Raw genomic sequence first — 14,415 nt, 5'->3', positions numbered from 1 at the left:
AGAAGCAAATGATCAAAAAAATAGAACTACGAGTTGGAAAAGAGACATGAATAGTATACATTTTCTGAGAAAATGACATAAACTCTTTGTTTTCACAGTTTCACGTTCAATATTATACAGATTTTTAAAAGCGATAAATCAACAATATTATCCGAATGTTTGACTCCACATCTAAATTTATTTCCTTCCCATGACCCACAAACTAATTACTACGCATAAAATAGTTAGTTTTTCTTGTATTGCTTCGTGGACTCGCCATTAATCTATGTAAGACAGATTTGTGGAAATTAAGATAGAAAAATAGTTGCGTTCAAACACAGCCGAATCTTTTTTACATTCACAAGACACGTGGGATATAGCTGCCGCATTACCCTTTTCATATCATTCTCTCAGGGCTCTCTATTATTTGACATGGGAAAAAATATATTGGGCAATTCTCTAAATATTTATATCTTTTGTCAACCATAAAACAAATAGTATCTATGTAAAGAATCATAATTAGTGTTGAAAGACAAAATAAATTCTATTAAAGTTAGACATATTTTAAAATGCAAAGACTTAAAGCTACTCACCAATGCTTTCAAATGCGTTTGAAGAATTATTTTCTCAAATCTTTAAAATGAATGGTTTAATATTACATTTTTCAATAATTCGAGGGCTTTCTATTATAAAATTGATTTATATGTTTATTAAAGTTGACATATCCTAAGTTTCACATCACAAAACAGTGAGTTGAAATAAGTGGTTAAGATAATAATGGAAAATAATTGTACTTATACTGTTTATTCTTATACAAGTCACGACCACGTCCAATGAACCTTAGTACCATACAGTGATACACTCAAAGTTCAAACAAAATAGGTTATATCTGTACGAAAGAGTTACTCATTGAATTTCTTCTTTTAACGTACATCTTATGCATTATTGGATGTGTATTGTTAAACGCAAATGTTCCGTTTGACTTATTTCAAATGTTTTTTCCACAAAAATTAAACGTGACCACGGGTAAAACAACAAAGAAAAACGATATTTTCATCTACCATATATTGGAAAAAAAAAACAAAACTTAGTATTCTTATAAGTATCTGGCGAAGATTTTTTTAATAATACATATTAGTAGTTTTAAAGTTAGAGATCAGTTTCGTTCAAGCTAACAAAATAATTTTAGTGACCATGACATGTAACATCAGAAAAGTTGTATCACCACCAATCAAATGAATTGGTTTAAAATCTTTACATATTGATGATTCACATTAGTTTATATCCGATTATACATTCCTACTTTATAAAACATGAAAAGATTCGAGAGTATATTACTTTCTCTCACGAAAAAAAAAATAATGATTTCATGAATCTTTAACATAGAATATATGGAGATGGAACAAATATAAACATATTATTTAGTATTGTTACATGACAAAGGAAAATAAAAATCCGCCGTTGTTCGTGGTAGGAAGCATGTTGCATGAGGATGTTGAGAGATTAGGCTCAATACATTGCACGTTTGATCTGTGATTGGACTTTGGACCACCATGTGACGTTTGAGATCTCTCTCTCTCTCAGTTTTCCAACGACATATGGGTATATTCTTTACTGAATTGGTGGCAAATTCTTCTTCTTTTTTCAAGGATTAGAATTGGTGGCAAAATTCTTTTAAATTCTTTTTGTTTCGATTCAGAATATTTTAGTTTGGCTTAAAAATTATTAATAAGAATATTTCAGTTCACTTAGAAAACTCTGTTTTATTGATTTTTATATATATAAATATTAACTGCAAATAAAAACAAATAATAAGTTTAATAGTGTACTGTTAAATATTTTTCATTCATTCGTAGGATTGAAATCAGTTTTGTTCATTTCAGTTCATTAGTTTTCAACTAAAATTTATCCATATCACTATATCAGATTATAAATTAGTGTTATTTGGTTTCAGTTTTGAATGGTTTAGATCGGTATATAAGTCAAACCCGATATTTTATGATATTGCAAGAATAGATCTGAGTATCTGACTATATTAATATTTTATAAATAAGAAAGGAGATTATAAATTATAGAAGACACCTAATCGAGTCCAATATTTTTATACAAAAACTAACCCAATATATCGTATTATATAATACAGACATATAGCTACATATATATGGCATCTGTGAACAAAAAACCCTTTTGTTCCAGAAAATGTTGGGAAGAGAATTTGTCGGACGACACACTAAATATAGTCGTTTCAGATCAATTATGTACAACAAATAATGCCACAATAAAATTATTAAACAGGGTGTTCAAGATTATATAGAAGCCTAATGTTGAAACCAAATTAACAACTTCATAGTATGCGGTTAACCAAGCAGCTAGCAAACAAAAATATATAACATTCTATTATCCGGAGTGCATATTTCGTTTAAAGTCGAACGTAATCAATAAAAAATTGGGCAAAATGCGCAACAATTATTATAATGAACTAGCTTCTTTACGCATGATTAAAACCTGTCATGTTCCAATAGTGTTGCATCTATCGACAAAAATTTATGAAATAGGTCAATCATATTTTTGTAATGGTGTTTACTAATAATATTGACAGTCCAGTATTGGTGTCTGTGGCTACTTCCTTGATCGATTACCGTAATCGTTTCGGGCTAATACTTCCAAGTTCCAAACTAAAAGAATCCATAAAGTTATACATTGAAAATAAATTAGGTTGCTCGAATTATAGGTTTTCCCAATAAATAGTGTTTCTTAAACTATAAAACTATTAAAATAATATAGTGAGAGTTGTAGTATATATCATAGTACAATCAACAATGGGGAACAACATACTGAATTGATTAGTGAGATAATGGTCCAATCCATTGCACTCGTCTTTCCGTACCAACTTCACAGCTATTTCCCTTTCACCTTTCCCCATTATATTATACATAAAACACACACATATACTTTTTGAACTTTTAATATATGTACAGTATATATAAAGTTAACATTTGGCTTACAAAAATGAATAATTCTTATAGAATTTTTTTTATCGCTTCTGCGCTTGATTCCATTATACAGTATTGTTGACCAAAAAAAAAGTTCCAGTATATTAGTGAAAATATACAATATGATCCCACACTATTCTCCAAACTTTGTTTTCGAAGATTATATTTGATGCATAATTAAGAAGTAAAACATGAGAATACAATCAGTGTTACATAAACATGATCTTTCTCTTGATTCAATGATACCTAACTACATATGATCTTTCTCTTGATTCAACTGTTCTTGATTTTTTCACGAATCATTTTCTTTAATTCTTTTTCATATGTATTACGTTTTAAACAGTCACCAATTGAAGTTCTTGCGTACTATGGATTAACACTAACATTGGTAGGGAATCGATGAACGAATAAAAAGGTGACACGAGATGAGTATGATGAGACACGATTAACAGAGATAGACTATAATAATGCTAAAGTTCATTAATAACGATACTGATAACAACGTCGTTTTCTGGAATTAAGAGAAGAAGAAGGACAACGAGCCACTTGCAACATAAAACCGTACGTGTGTGTGTGTGGGGTGTGGCCTCTCTATCTCTTGTCTTGTCCAATCTGTCTAATGTCTACAAGAGGGCTATACTTTTGTAAATATTCAGAAAACGTATGGGTAGTTTGATCTTTTTCATTTATCGACAGGTTTTTGGTGGGATTGTTTAATTTTATCCTTGCCTTACGTGGTGACGACGACTTCCCCGTAACACAATCTCCAGATTTATAGGTTTCCCAAGTGTAAAACGGAGCAGAATGGCATGATCTGATAGTGTAGGATGGATAATATAATATCCAAACAAAACTTTCCTTAGTCTCACATCTATATCTTCTTCAACATCTATTTCATTTTCCACGTATTCCTTCTTATTCGAAGCCTTAAGCTTAGTAAGTAAACTGTAATAATATGAAGAAAAAATACTCTAAGTTCATATTTGAGTTTATTACGTCTCTTTTGATTTAGGTTTCGAATTGAGATTATATAGGACGGGAACAGAATGTTATGAATATAAGATGGGTAATATACGATCAATTTTTTTTATGAATTTTGATATTATTTTTGTTGGTGTCATATTGGAAAATTTTCTCCAGCCTTACTCCACATTTATCTCATTATGCATCTATTTAATTAGTTTCCATTAAGCTTGGTATATTAATCTTAATAATACTAAATAAGCAATCTTTAACCTTTTAATATTTTAGTTTGTTCATATTAGATCTATTATTTTCGATTAAAATATCAGAGATGAAAGAAAAATAACTGACTATTCCTCTTAGATAGGACTATGTACATCTCAATTCCATAAAGAAGTAGACAATTTGTTAGGCAAATTTTGTTAGGAGCTCCATGTCTCAAAGAAAATTCGACGATAGTATCATTATCACTCATCACTTAGGCATGTTACATGTTTACAACTATAGTGCTTAAATTAAATAAACGTAGCAATATAACATGGTATGACTGTATGAGTTAAGCAGTTGGTTCGTGGGACCCATATTATAAAAATATTCTATCTAGGTATATTAAATTTTTACAAAATAGTGTAATTTTATAAGAACAAAGAGGAATTCAATATTCCCATCGTTTTTTTGTTATCTGTTGATCACCATTCAAAACTTTTAATTATTTGTATCAATATATTCTTTTCCCTAAGTAAAACTAAATAGCTTTTACAGTTTTAGTTTATACATGTTGGAGTCAACTTCATTCATGTAACTAGAGCTGATCGTTTTGGTTTGTTCGAGTTTTTCTGCTTCATGTTGTGTTATAACGTGTTCGAATTTTGTTTCGACTGATATAAAAAAGCATAACAAACCTAAAACTCGTTTAATTTCCACGATATCAACTTTACACTGATTAAAGGTTTTTACGTTCATCAACGTATGCATAAATACATATATAAGATATGTGTTTAGTATTTTGCATCGACTTACATTTCAAAATTCAACTATACAAAACAATCTTATACAAATGTGAAATGCCGTCCTTACCGTTAATTAAGGGTGAGAATGTTGAAATTTTTTTAACAAATGGATAAAAAGCAAAAAAAAAAAAGAAAGAAAAAAAAAAAAGGAAGTGTCTTGGATCCTTCAACTACTATCTCTCATATGGGCGGCTCGAATAACATTATACAAATACCCTCCTTAACCGTTGGAAATTACACAATGTGCCACCACACCGTAGAAAACAAATAAGAAAATAAAGTTATCGTACAAGGTAAGGACTTGAAGACATGAGCAGAACAAGGAAAAGCTTAACGAGAAGTGGAAGACGAAGAAGGAGAATCTGTCTGAATAAGGTCGGTCGAAGAGAGAGAGAAGCTTGTGAGGAGAAAAAATCCATCTTTTTTCTTGCTTCCTGGATTGGATCGGGAAAATCTACAAGCTGAAGATTCGTTTTTGAAAAATAGTTCGAATCTGAAGAAACTTCTCTGGTTGTTTTTACATTCGATTTTTTTTACCGAATTCTTCTTGGGTTGAGGAAAAGTTGAAAGCTTTAAGCTACGATTCTGCATCAGATTTCTGGGTTCACTGATTGGACCTCTTAGCTATCAGTAGAAATGATAGGTTCGTTCTCCCGTTAGATTCACTGAAGATGTTCTTCTCCAACTGAATCTTCTTCCACCTGATCTAATTTACTTTTGGAGGGTCGAATCTTGAAAGAGGAGCGATTTTCAGAGAAAGAGAGAGAAAGAGAGAGAGGGAGATATGGATGAGGTGGGCGCTCAGGTGGCTGCTCCGATTTTCATTCACCAATCGCTATCTCCGATGGGGAGAAAACGCAATCTTTATTACCAGATGTCGAATCGTGTGGCTCCATCTCAGCCGCAGCCGCAACGTAGAGACGAGTGGAACTCTAAGATGTGGGATTGGGATAGCCGGAGATTCGAAGCTAAACCGGTGGACGCGGAGGTTCATCTCCGGCTTGGGAACGAGACACAGTTTGATTTGAACTCGCGGAAGGAGGGAGAAGAAAGGGGGCTTGATTTGAATCTGGGAAGTTGTCTGAACGCCGTGGAAGACATGACGCAGGCAACTAGACCAAGCAAGAAGGTTCGGTCTGGATCTCCGGGAAGCGGAGGGAACTATCCGGTGTGTCAGGTGGACAATTGTACCCAAGATTTGTCTCATGCTAAGGACTACCATAGAAGGCATAAAGTGTGTGAACTTCATAGTAAAGCTACTAAAGCTCTTGTTGGGAAACAGATGCAGAGGTTCTGCCAACAGTGCAGCAGGTAGAAATGAATCAATTTAATCTTTGTGGAAATGGTTGTCCTTTGTTGTTTGAATGTGGCATTAAATGAGTTTCTTTTTGCAGGTTTCATCTTCTTTCTGAGTTTGATGAGGGGAAAAGAAGTTGTAGGCGTAGATTGGCTGGCCACAACAGACGGAGGAGGAAAACAACGCAGCCTGAGGAGATTGCATCTGGAGTTGGAGTTCCCGGGAACAGCGATAATACCTCTATCCCCAATATGGATCTTATGGCTTTGTTAACCACATTAGCTTGTGCACAAGGTACAAGTTTGCGACTATGCAGAACTTGTTTGGTCTGAGAATTCTGCTTTGGATGTTTTATTAACAGATTTGTGGTCTGCCATCTGCAGGTAAGAATGAGGTAAAGCCAATGGGGTCTCCAGCTGTGCCTAACAGAGAGCAGCTTCTTCAGATACTTAACAAGATAAATGCGTTGCCTTTGCCTATGGATCTCGTCTCTAAGTTGAACAATATTGGAAGTTTAGCCAGGAAAAATCTGGATCGCCCAATGGTGAACCCCCAAAATGATATGAATGGGGCTTCTCCTTCTACCATGGATTTGCTTGCTGTTCTCTCGGCAACGTTAGGCTCATCTTCACCTGATGCGCTAGCGATATTGTCTCAAGGTGGGTTTGGTAATAAAGACAGTGACATGACTAAGTTATCTTCTTATGACCACGGTGCTACAACCAATTTGGAAAAGAAAACTGTTGGGGGAGAGAGGAGCAGTAGCAGTAACCAATCTCCTTCTCAGGATTCAGATTCGCATGCTCAAGACACTAGGTCTAGCTTGTCTCTACAACTATTCACCTCCTCACCGGAGGATGAGAGCCGACCGACCGTGGCATCCTCGAGAAAGTATTATTCTTCTGCCAGCAGTAACCCTGTCGAGGATAGATCGCCATCTTCATCTCCAGTCATGCAGGAGTTATTCCCATTGCAAACGTCTCCTGAAACCATGAGGTCCAAGAATCACAAAAACACAAATCCAAGGACTGGGGGTTGCTTGCCTCTTGAGCTCTTTGGTGCATCAAATAGAGGAGCTGCAAATCCTAACTTTAAAGGATTCGGGCAACAGTCTGGTTATGCGTCTTCTGGTTCTGACTACTCTCCTCCTAGCTTAAACTCTGATGCTCAGGTTTGCAGCTTGTAAACTCCTCTTTAGCATCTCTGTGTATGTAGAGTAAAACAAGCCGCTTATGACTTTAAAATTTGATGGCATTCAAACAGGACCGCACTGGAAAGATAGTCTTTAAACTACTTGATAAAGATCCAAGTCAGCTCCCTGGAACATTACGAACTGAGGTGATAATTTCTGGGCATAATCTAGCTAGCCTTCACGAAATAGAAAGTTATTGGTTGCTTCCGTTGAATCCTCATAGTGATTCTCTCTCCCTTTTGTTACAGATCTATAACTGGCTTTCGAGCATTCCATCAGAAATGGAGAGTTATATCAGGCCTGGTTGTGTTGTTCTATCTGTCTATGTGGCGATGTCACCTGCGGCCTGGGAAGAAGTAAGTGGATATATACAAGTGTTTGTTTATTGAATTAAACTATGGTTTGTGCACCTTAGGAGCGGTTCGCGTTTTTCTTTTCAGCTCGAGCAAAACTTGCTGCAACGGGTTGGTGTTTTGTTACAAAATTCTCATTCAGATTTTTGGAAAAACGCGAGGTTTCTAGTCAACACAGGCAGACAGCTCGCATCACACAAAAATGGTGAGTGCTCGTGAATTGGTACTTGTATCATGTCACCTTTAATATTTGCAATTCTATGTCAAGAATGATCATAACATGGCATTGGTTACAGGTAGAATTCGTTGTAGCAAATCTTGGAGAACTTGGAACTCACCAGAGCTCATCTCAGTGTCACCTGTAGCGGTGGTAGCTGGTGAAGAAACAAGTTTAGTACTAAGAGGTAGAAGCTTGACTAATAATGGGATCAGGTAAACTCTAAAAATCAAAGTTTCAAAGAGAGTTTTTTCATCTCATCTTTTCTTCTTCCTTTTCTCACCTTTATTATCATTGTGCTGCCAGTTTTCGCTGCACACATATGGGTAGCTACATGTCAATGGAGGTAGCCGGGGCAGCCTGTAAACAAGGCACATTCGACGAGTTGAATGTAAATAGTTTCAGTGTAAAAAACGCACAACGTGGTTCCATTGGACGCTGTTTCATTGAGGTATATGACTTCATAAAAACTGAACGTTTTAGTTTTCTTAGTCAATGCAGAGATATTTAAACACCTAGTTTGTGTACAGGTGGAGAATGGATTTAGAGGTGACAGTTTTCCATTGATAATTGCCAATGCATCCATCTGCAAGGAGTTGAATCGCCTCGAAGAGGAGTTTCACCCCAAAACTCAAGATATGACAGGAGAACAAGCGCAGACCTCAGATCGCCGTCCCACATCAAGAGAAGAGATTTTGTGCTTCTTGAACGAGCTTGGTTGGCTTTTCCAGAAGAACCAGACCTCTGAGCCTCGGGAACAGTCTGACTTTTCCCTTTCCCGGTTCAAGTTTTTGCTCGTCTGTTCAGTTGAAAGAGACTACTGTGCTCTCACAAGAGCACTCCTCGACATGTTGGTAGAGAGAAATTTGGTGAATGATGAGCTGAACAGAGAAGCCTTGGATATGCTCGCCGAGATTCAGTTGTTGAATCGTGCTATTAAGAGGAAAAACACAAAGATGGTCGAACTACTCATTCATTACTCAGTTGATCCTGCGCCGCTCGGTTCCTCTAAAAAGTTTGTGTTCTTACCCAATATAACCGGACCTGGGGGTATCACACCTTTGCATTTAGCTGCTTGTACATCCGGTTCTGATGATATCGTTGATCTTCTCACCAATGATCCACAAGAGGTATTGTGTGTGTCTCTCTCTCTGTTGATGCGAGAGAAAAAAAAAACCGATTTTTCGATTCAATAAAACTGAAAAATCCTTTCTTTCTTCTGATGCAGATCGCATTATCGAGCTGGAACTCTCTTTGCGATGCAAGCGGACAAACTCCATTCAGCTACGCTGCAATGAGGAACAATCATACGTATAACTCCTTGGTGGCTCGTAAACTTGCAGACAAAAGAAACAAGCAAGTCTCGCTAAACATCGAGAACGAGATTGTTGACCAAACGGGTGTGAGTAGGAGATTAAGCTCGGAGATGAACAAGTCATCTTGTGCCACGTGTGCAACGGTGGCTCTAAAGTATCAGAGGAAAGTCTCAGGTTCGCACCGTTTCTTCCCAACTCCTATCATCCACTCGATGCTTGCGGTTGCGACGGTCTGCGTTTGCGTCTGCGTCTTCATGCACGCTTTCCCAATCGTCCGACAAGGATCTCACTTCAGTTGGGGAGGTTTGGATTATGGCTCCATCTAAAAAAAGTTTATTCTTTTGGTTTCACAAATAAAAGAAAAAGGAGAAATATGAAAAAGGAAAAGAGATTTTACTACGGATGATAAGGAAAAGCTTAGAGACTTTGACTGTGACTACAGTATACCTCAAGGCACCCCTTTTCCCCCCTTGAAAATGGCTTGGATCAAAAACAGAAGGGAGTTTCACCGTCGGGAGTTTTTTTTTATTTCTCTTAGTTTAATTATATATATTTTGGTTGGCTAATTTATTTTGTCTATTTCTGTGTATTTTCCTCCTTACTTTTGAGTTTCGATGATTATTATTTTCACTAAGATAATAACATGCTGCTTCGTATAAGAAGCAGTTATTTTACTGTTTTGTTTTCTTGGTTCTGTCTTTGTAAATTTGTACTTTGTACATTGTACAAGTATAGTTCTCATGTTGTTCTTTAAAAAAAAATTCTCATGTTGTAACTCTAATATAATATATATATATGTTTTTTTTCTTTCTGTTACTTAAGTATTTCTTTTCAGTTATGTATTTATCAAGATCGAAGGATAAACTTATTTTTCACTGACTATTTCTTTATTTTTTCTTTCTGACTCTCTCTTTCACCTTTTCCCCTTAATTTAATTGTAATTTGGGTAACATTACAATTTCAATTATTTGATTAATGCTTGTTCTGTTAAACTCGATTAAATTGGAACGGGAATAAAATATAGACCAAGGTCGGTGGAAACCAAGAGAAGATATTGAGAAAATGACGATCGAGGAATCTTGTCACATATAGCCCAAAAGGCCAAAACAGGTTTACCTTTCGCACATGGATTGTCGAGCTTACGAAACATAATAAGTCACGAAATCTTTCATTCATTTTTTTGTCACAACTATAAGATTCTTGAATTAGCGTGATTTTTGAAATCTTCAATAATTTCTTAATTCCCTATCAATTATATAAAAAAAAAAAAACTGAACGATAGACTTATAAAAGCTTTAAAAAAAGGGAAGACATTATGCCACTTTTCAAAAGGAAATTTTTAAAAGAGGGAAGGAAACTAAGAAAGTGAATAATTTGTAATTATAAGATTACATTTCAAAAGTTTATTCCAGGGCACCTCTTGATCTAAATTAAATTATTTAACTGTATTCAATTTTGATATAGGGCATTCCAAGTCAATGAAAAGTTGATAACTGGATGTTACAATTAGTAAAATTGAAATAAAATGTGAGTGGTGGGGTCTCATTTTCCAAGTTAATTTTGATGTGCATGCCTCTCTTTTCCAAGATGCTATTACAAGTATCAGGTATAAGCTTTTTGGCCTTTTCCACCTCTATTTCTCGTTACGTATCAATAAAAGCCAGATCATTATAAACGTACACTTTTGATAATTTCAAAACAAACCAAAAGTTTATCTGCATTTTGGTGATTAGTTACAATGTATTCAATTATGCATCTACACGTGAAACATACGATCATCTTCTTAGATAAATTAATGAACAAAACATACAAACCTTATAGAAATAATATCACTTAGATATCCAAACTAATTAAACAATACACATTTTCTTATTATTATGTCCCCAAAATTAATCAAAATAATATACCCCCTCGCCACATTAATACCCCAATCTATGTACTTATCAAATGCATCATTAACACATACTAATGCAATCATAAACCACTCATTAATTAGTTATTCAAACAATCCCCAAATTCAATACTTACCCTCCTCTGACACGTGGAATTACCCTAGTAACGCCTCCATTTCCTCCGCCACCGCCTCTAGTAACACCGTCCAAGATAGCTTCACCAACACCTTCGCCGAGACCATCTATTATACCACCAAGAAAATCAATTACAACCTGCGACGCCACCCTCGCCGCCGTTCCCAAAACCGCCGGAGACCTATCCCTCCCTTTGTGTCCGTTTGCCCGGAGGCCGTTCACGGCGGCATCCTTGGCGCAAACGGCGTGCAAGTGGTAATCGCAGACAGTGCAACGGTAAACTCTTCCGACTCGCTTGCCTCTCTTGCACTGTCCGCAGAGGAATCCTCCGGAATAGTCTCCGCCGGTATTGTTGGCGGAGGAGGAGGAGGGGAGGAGTTGGAGAGGGTGGTGGTGGAGAGAGGAAGAGGAGAGGGAAGGAGATAACATGGCGCAGCCAGGATGCATCTGGAAACTGCAAGCTTTGCATCTAAAGTTGTAACCTTTTGGTGATCTTCCACACACGTCGCATTTCGATTTCATTATTCCTCCTTTTGCTGAGTTTCATCGTCAAAATAAAAGAAACCCAATCAACAATATTTCGTCCAAGGTATTATGGCATAATTCATGATAAGATATCCAATCTAGGGTAGAAGTACTAACGTGACACCTAAGGCATGTTTACAAAAAACAAAAACAAAAACAAAAAGAGCGTGACACCTAATTATTCTATTGATGAATAGTAACCGGATGTAAAATCCGCATGTTGTCGAGCAAACAATTTTACCGCGATAGGGAAAAAAGAAACTCGTTCCAGTACTTTGTATATAATAAAGTTAAGTATTTTAATTAAGGCTCCATTTTATTTCTGTTTTTAACTGTTATATGGAAATCAATTTACAATATTTTTAGTTGCCGTCTTCTCTGTTCTCAACCTAACAAAGATTTAATTCTGTATTTTGATACCCACTAAATTTTTATGTTTAAAGCAAAGCGATATTATTTATAAGAAAAGCAATCAATTTTTATAGCCGACACTAGTCTACTCAGGTTTCAATATAATATTGTGAGTTTAGTTCTTAGTCTGAAAAACAAACAACGTATATAATTATAACACTATAGGTAGCATCAACACTAGAAAGAAATGTATACCAAAAATACACCTCGTTTTATCATAAAAATCCGACCATTAAGAGAAATAGAATCTATATGAAGAGGAGACAGGTAAAAGAGGCGTACCAGGTTTGGCAAAGAAGAGAAGTTGATGCTGGTAATGAAAAGGGTGTGACTTGAGTATAGGAGGAGCCAAAGCACAAAACTCATGGAGCTGATAATCGCATTCTTGGCACACGTACCTAATCCCTGCTCCTTCTTCTTTGCACCCAGCACAGTTGTACATATCCGGCAAGTCAACTTTGACAAGAACGTGTTGAGGATGTCCAAAATGGACCATCTCTTCGCCTTGTTTCAGTTGAGGTGATACGGGAAAATGTACTGACCGTGGTCTCGTCGGTTTTTTGTTAAGATCATTAGAGTGTACCGCGGCGGTAGCGTTTGAGGCGGAACGTCTCATTGCTACCGCTGCTGCGGCCACAGTGGAAGCATTGTTCTTGGAATTGGAATTGATGACTATGGATTTGCTTCTGATCATTCTTCTTTTGGAAAATATGAAAGCTTTGCGTTGTTGGTGGAAGTTATGATTGGTTAGGGTTTGTTTTTGCTTTTGTGGTACAGAGGTGAAACGTTGAGGTGGTGAATTTAGGAAGTGGAGGTGAGAGTTTATTTATGGTGGAAAAAATATTGGAAACTGTTTTAATTACATAGACAGGTTTTTCGAGAGAGAAAGGAAGTAGTGTAGTTTGCTTTAGGGTTTCTAGAAAGAAAATAAGATGCTTCGTGGACTTATTTGTCGGTAATTGCCTGTGCGTTTACGTTATAACTAAAATCTAAAAAGGATTTAGTTGAATTTTATCTTAATTGCTCAGGGTATAATGTATATCATTGTGAAGCGCCAAAAAAAAATCCATGTATTGTTGTGAAAACTTAGAAACTTTATTAATTACTGGAATGTATATATAGAGTACATAGGGAATCTAGGTTAAGTACAATGCCCTGATGGGCCTAATGGGCCGGTATAAGAGTCTATATATGATATGTGTTATAACACTCCCCCTTGGACGAGTGAACCGGGTCAGCTACTCAATCGGGATCTCGATAATGCGATGGGGAATGTTGCCTCATTAAAACCTTACCAGGAAAAACCCAGTGGGACAAAACCATGGTGAAGGAAAAAGAGTACAACACGCATTACTCCCCCTGATTGTAGCATCACTGCAGATCTCTAAGTCTATACATTCATATCTGTTTGACGAGCTTCCGGTGTGTTGAAGTAGGCAATGATTTGGTGAAGAGGTCAGCTGAATTCTCACTGGATCGGACCTGCTGAACGCTGAGAGTGCCGTCCTTCTGCCAGTCTGAGGTTGAGAAGAACTTCGGTAGAATGTGCTTCGTCCGATCTCCTTTGATATATCCTTCCTTGAGCTGAGCTATGCATGTCGCGTTGTCTTCATACATCACCGTGGGCTGTGTGTCTTCGTCCATACCACAATCTCTGCGGATGTGCTGAGTCATGGAGCGCAGCCAGACGCATTCCCTACTAGCCTCATGAATGGCTAGGATTTCAGCATGGTTTGATGAAGTGGCAGTGAGTGTCTGCTTCATTGATCTCCAAGAGATGGCTGTTCCTCCATGCGTAAAAACGTAGCCAGTTTGAGACTTGGCAGTGTGCGGATCTGATAGATATCCTGCATCGGCGAAGCCGACTAACCCATCTTTATTTTGGTTAGTATAGAAGAGTCCTAAGTCTTGAGTACCTCGAAGGTATCTTAGGAGATGTTTTATACCGTTCCAGTGCCTCTGAGTTGGAGATGAACTATATCGAGCGAGGAGGTTCACGGCGAAACATATGTCTGGTCTAGTGTGACTAGCCAGGTACATTAACGCTCCTACAGCACTGAGGTATGGCTTTTCAAGACCAAGGATTTCTTCATCATCCTTTTTGGGACCAAGAGGGTCATCACTTAAGCTTC

At 36.7% G+C, this 14,415-nt stretch overlaps 2 protein-coding genes across 2 annotated transcripts; one reads left to right on the top strand and one right to left on the bottom strand.

Moving 5' to 3' along the window:
• The first annotated feature begins 5,239 nt into the window (after positions 1-5,239).
• LOC18992836 (squamosa promoter-binding-like protein 14) lies at positions 5,240-10,085 on the top strand. The gene is made up of 10 exons (XM_006416279.2): positions 5,240-6,256; positions 6,340-6,536; positions 6,626-7,413; positions 7,506-7,580; positions 7,683-7,790; positions 7,875-7,992; positions 8,084-8,219; positions 8,311-8,455; positions 8,535-9,134; positions 9,233-10,085. The coding sequence occupies exons 1-10, from the start codon at positions 5,730-5,732 to the stop codon at positions 9,644-9,646; spliced, it is 3,108 nt and encodes a 1,035-aa protein (XP_006416342.1). The 5' UTR covers positions 5,240-5,729; the 3' UTR covers positions 9,647-10,085.
• Positions 10,086-11,251: 1,166 nt separating this feature from the next.
• On the bottom strand, positions 11,252-13,034 carry LOC18992835. Its single transcript, XM_024153217.1, has 2 exons — positions 12,566-13,034; positions 11,252-11,883 (listed from the first exon to the last, which is right to left on the bottom strand). The coding sequence occupies exons 1-2, from the start codon at positions 12,975-12,977 to the stop codon at positions 11,345-11,347; spliced, it is 951 nt and encodes a 316-aa protein (XP_024008985.1). The 5' UTR covers positions 12,978-13,034; the 3' UTR covers positions 11,252-11,344.
• Between the last annotated feature and the right edge of the window lie 1,381 nt (positions 13,035-14,415).

The sequence above is a fragment of the Eutrema salsugineum genome, unplaced genomic scaffold, assembly GCF_000478725.1.
Source record: "Eutrema salsugineum unplaced genomic scaffold, Eutsalg1_0 scaffold_5, whole genome shotgun sequence".
Taxonomy (NCBI): domain Eukaryota; kingdom Viridiplantae; phylum Streptophyta; class Magnoliopsida; order Brassicales; family Brassicaceae; genus Eutrema; species Eutrema salsugineum.
This window is presented reverse-complemented; position numbering and strand designations above follow the sequence as displayed.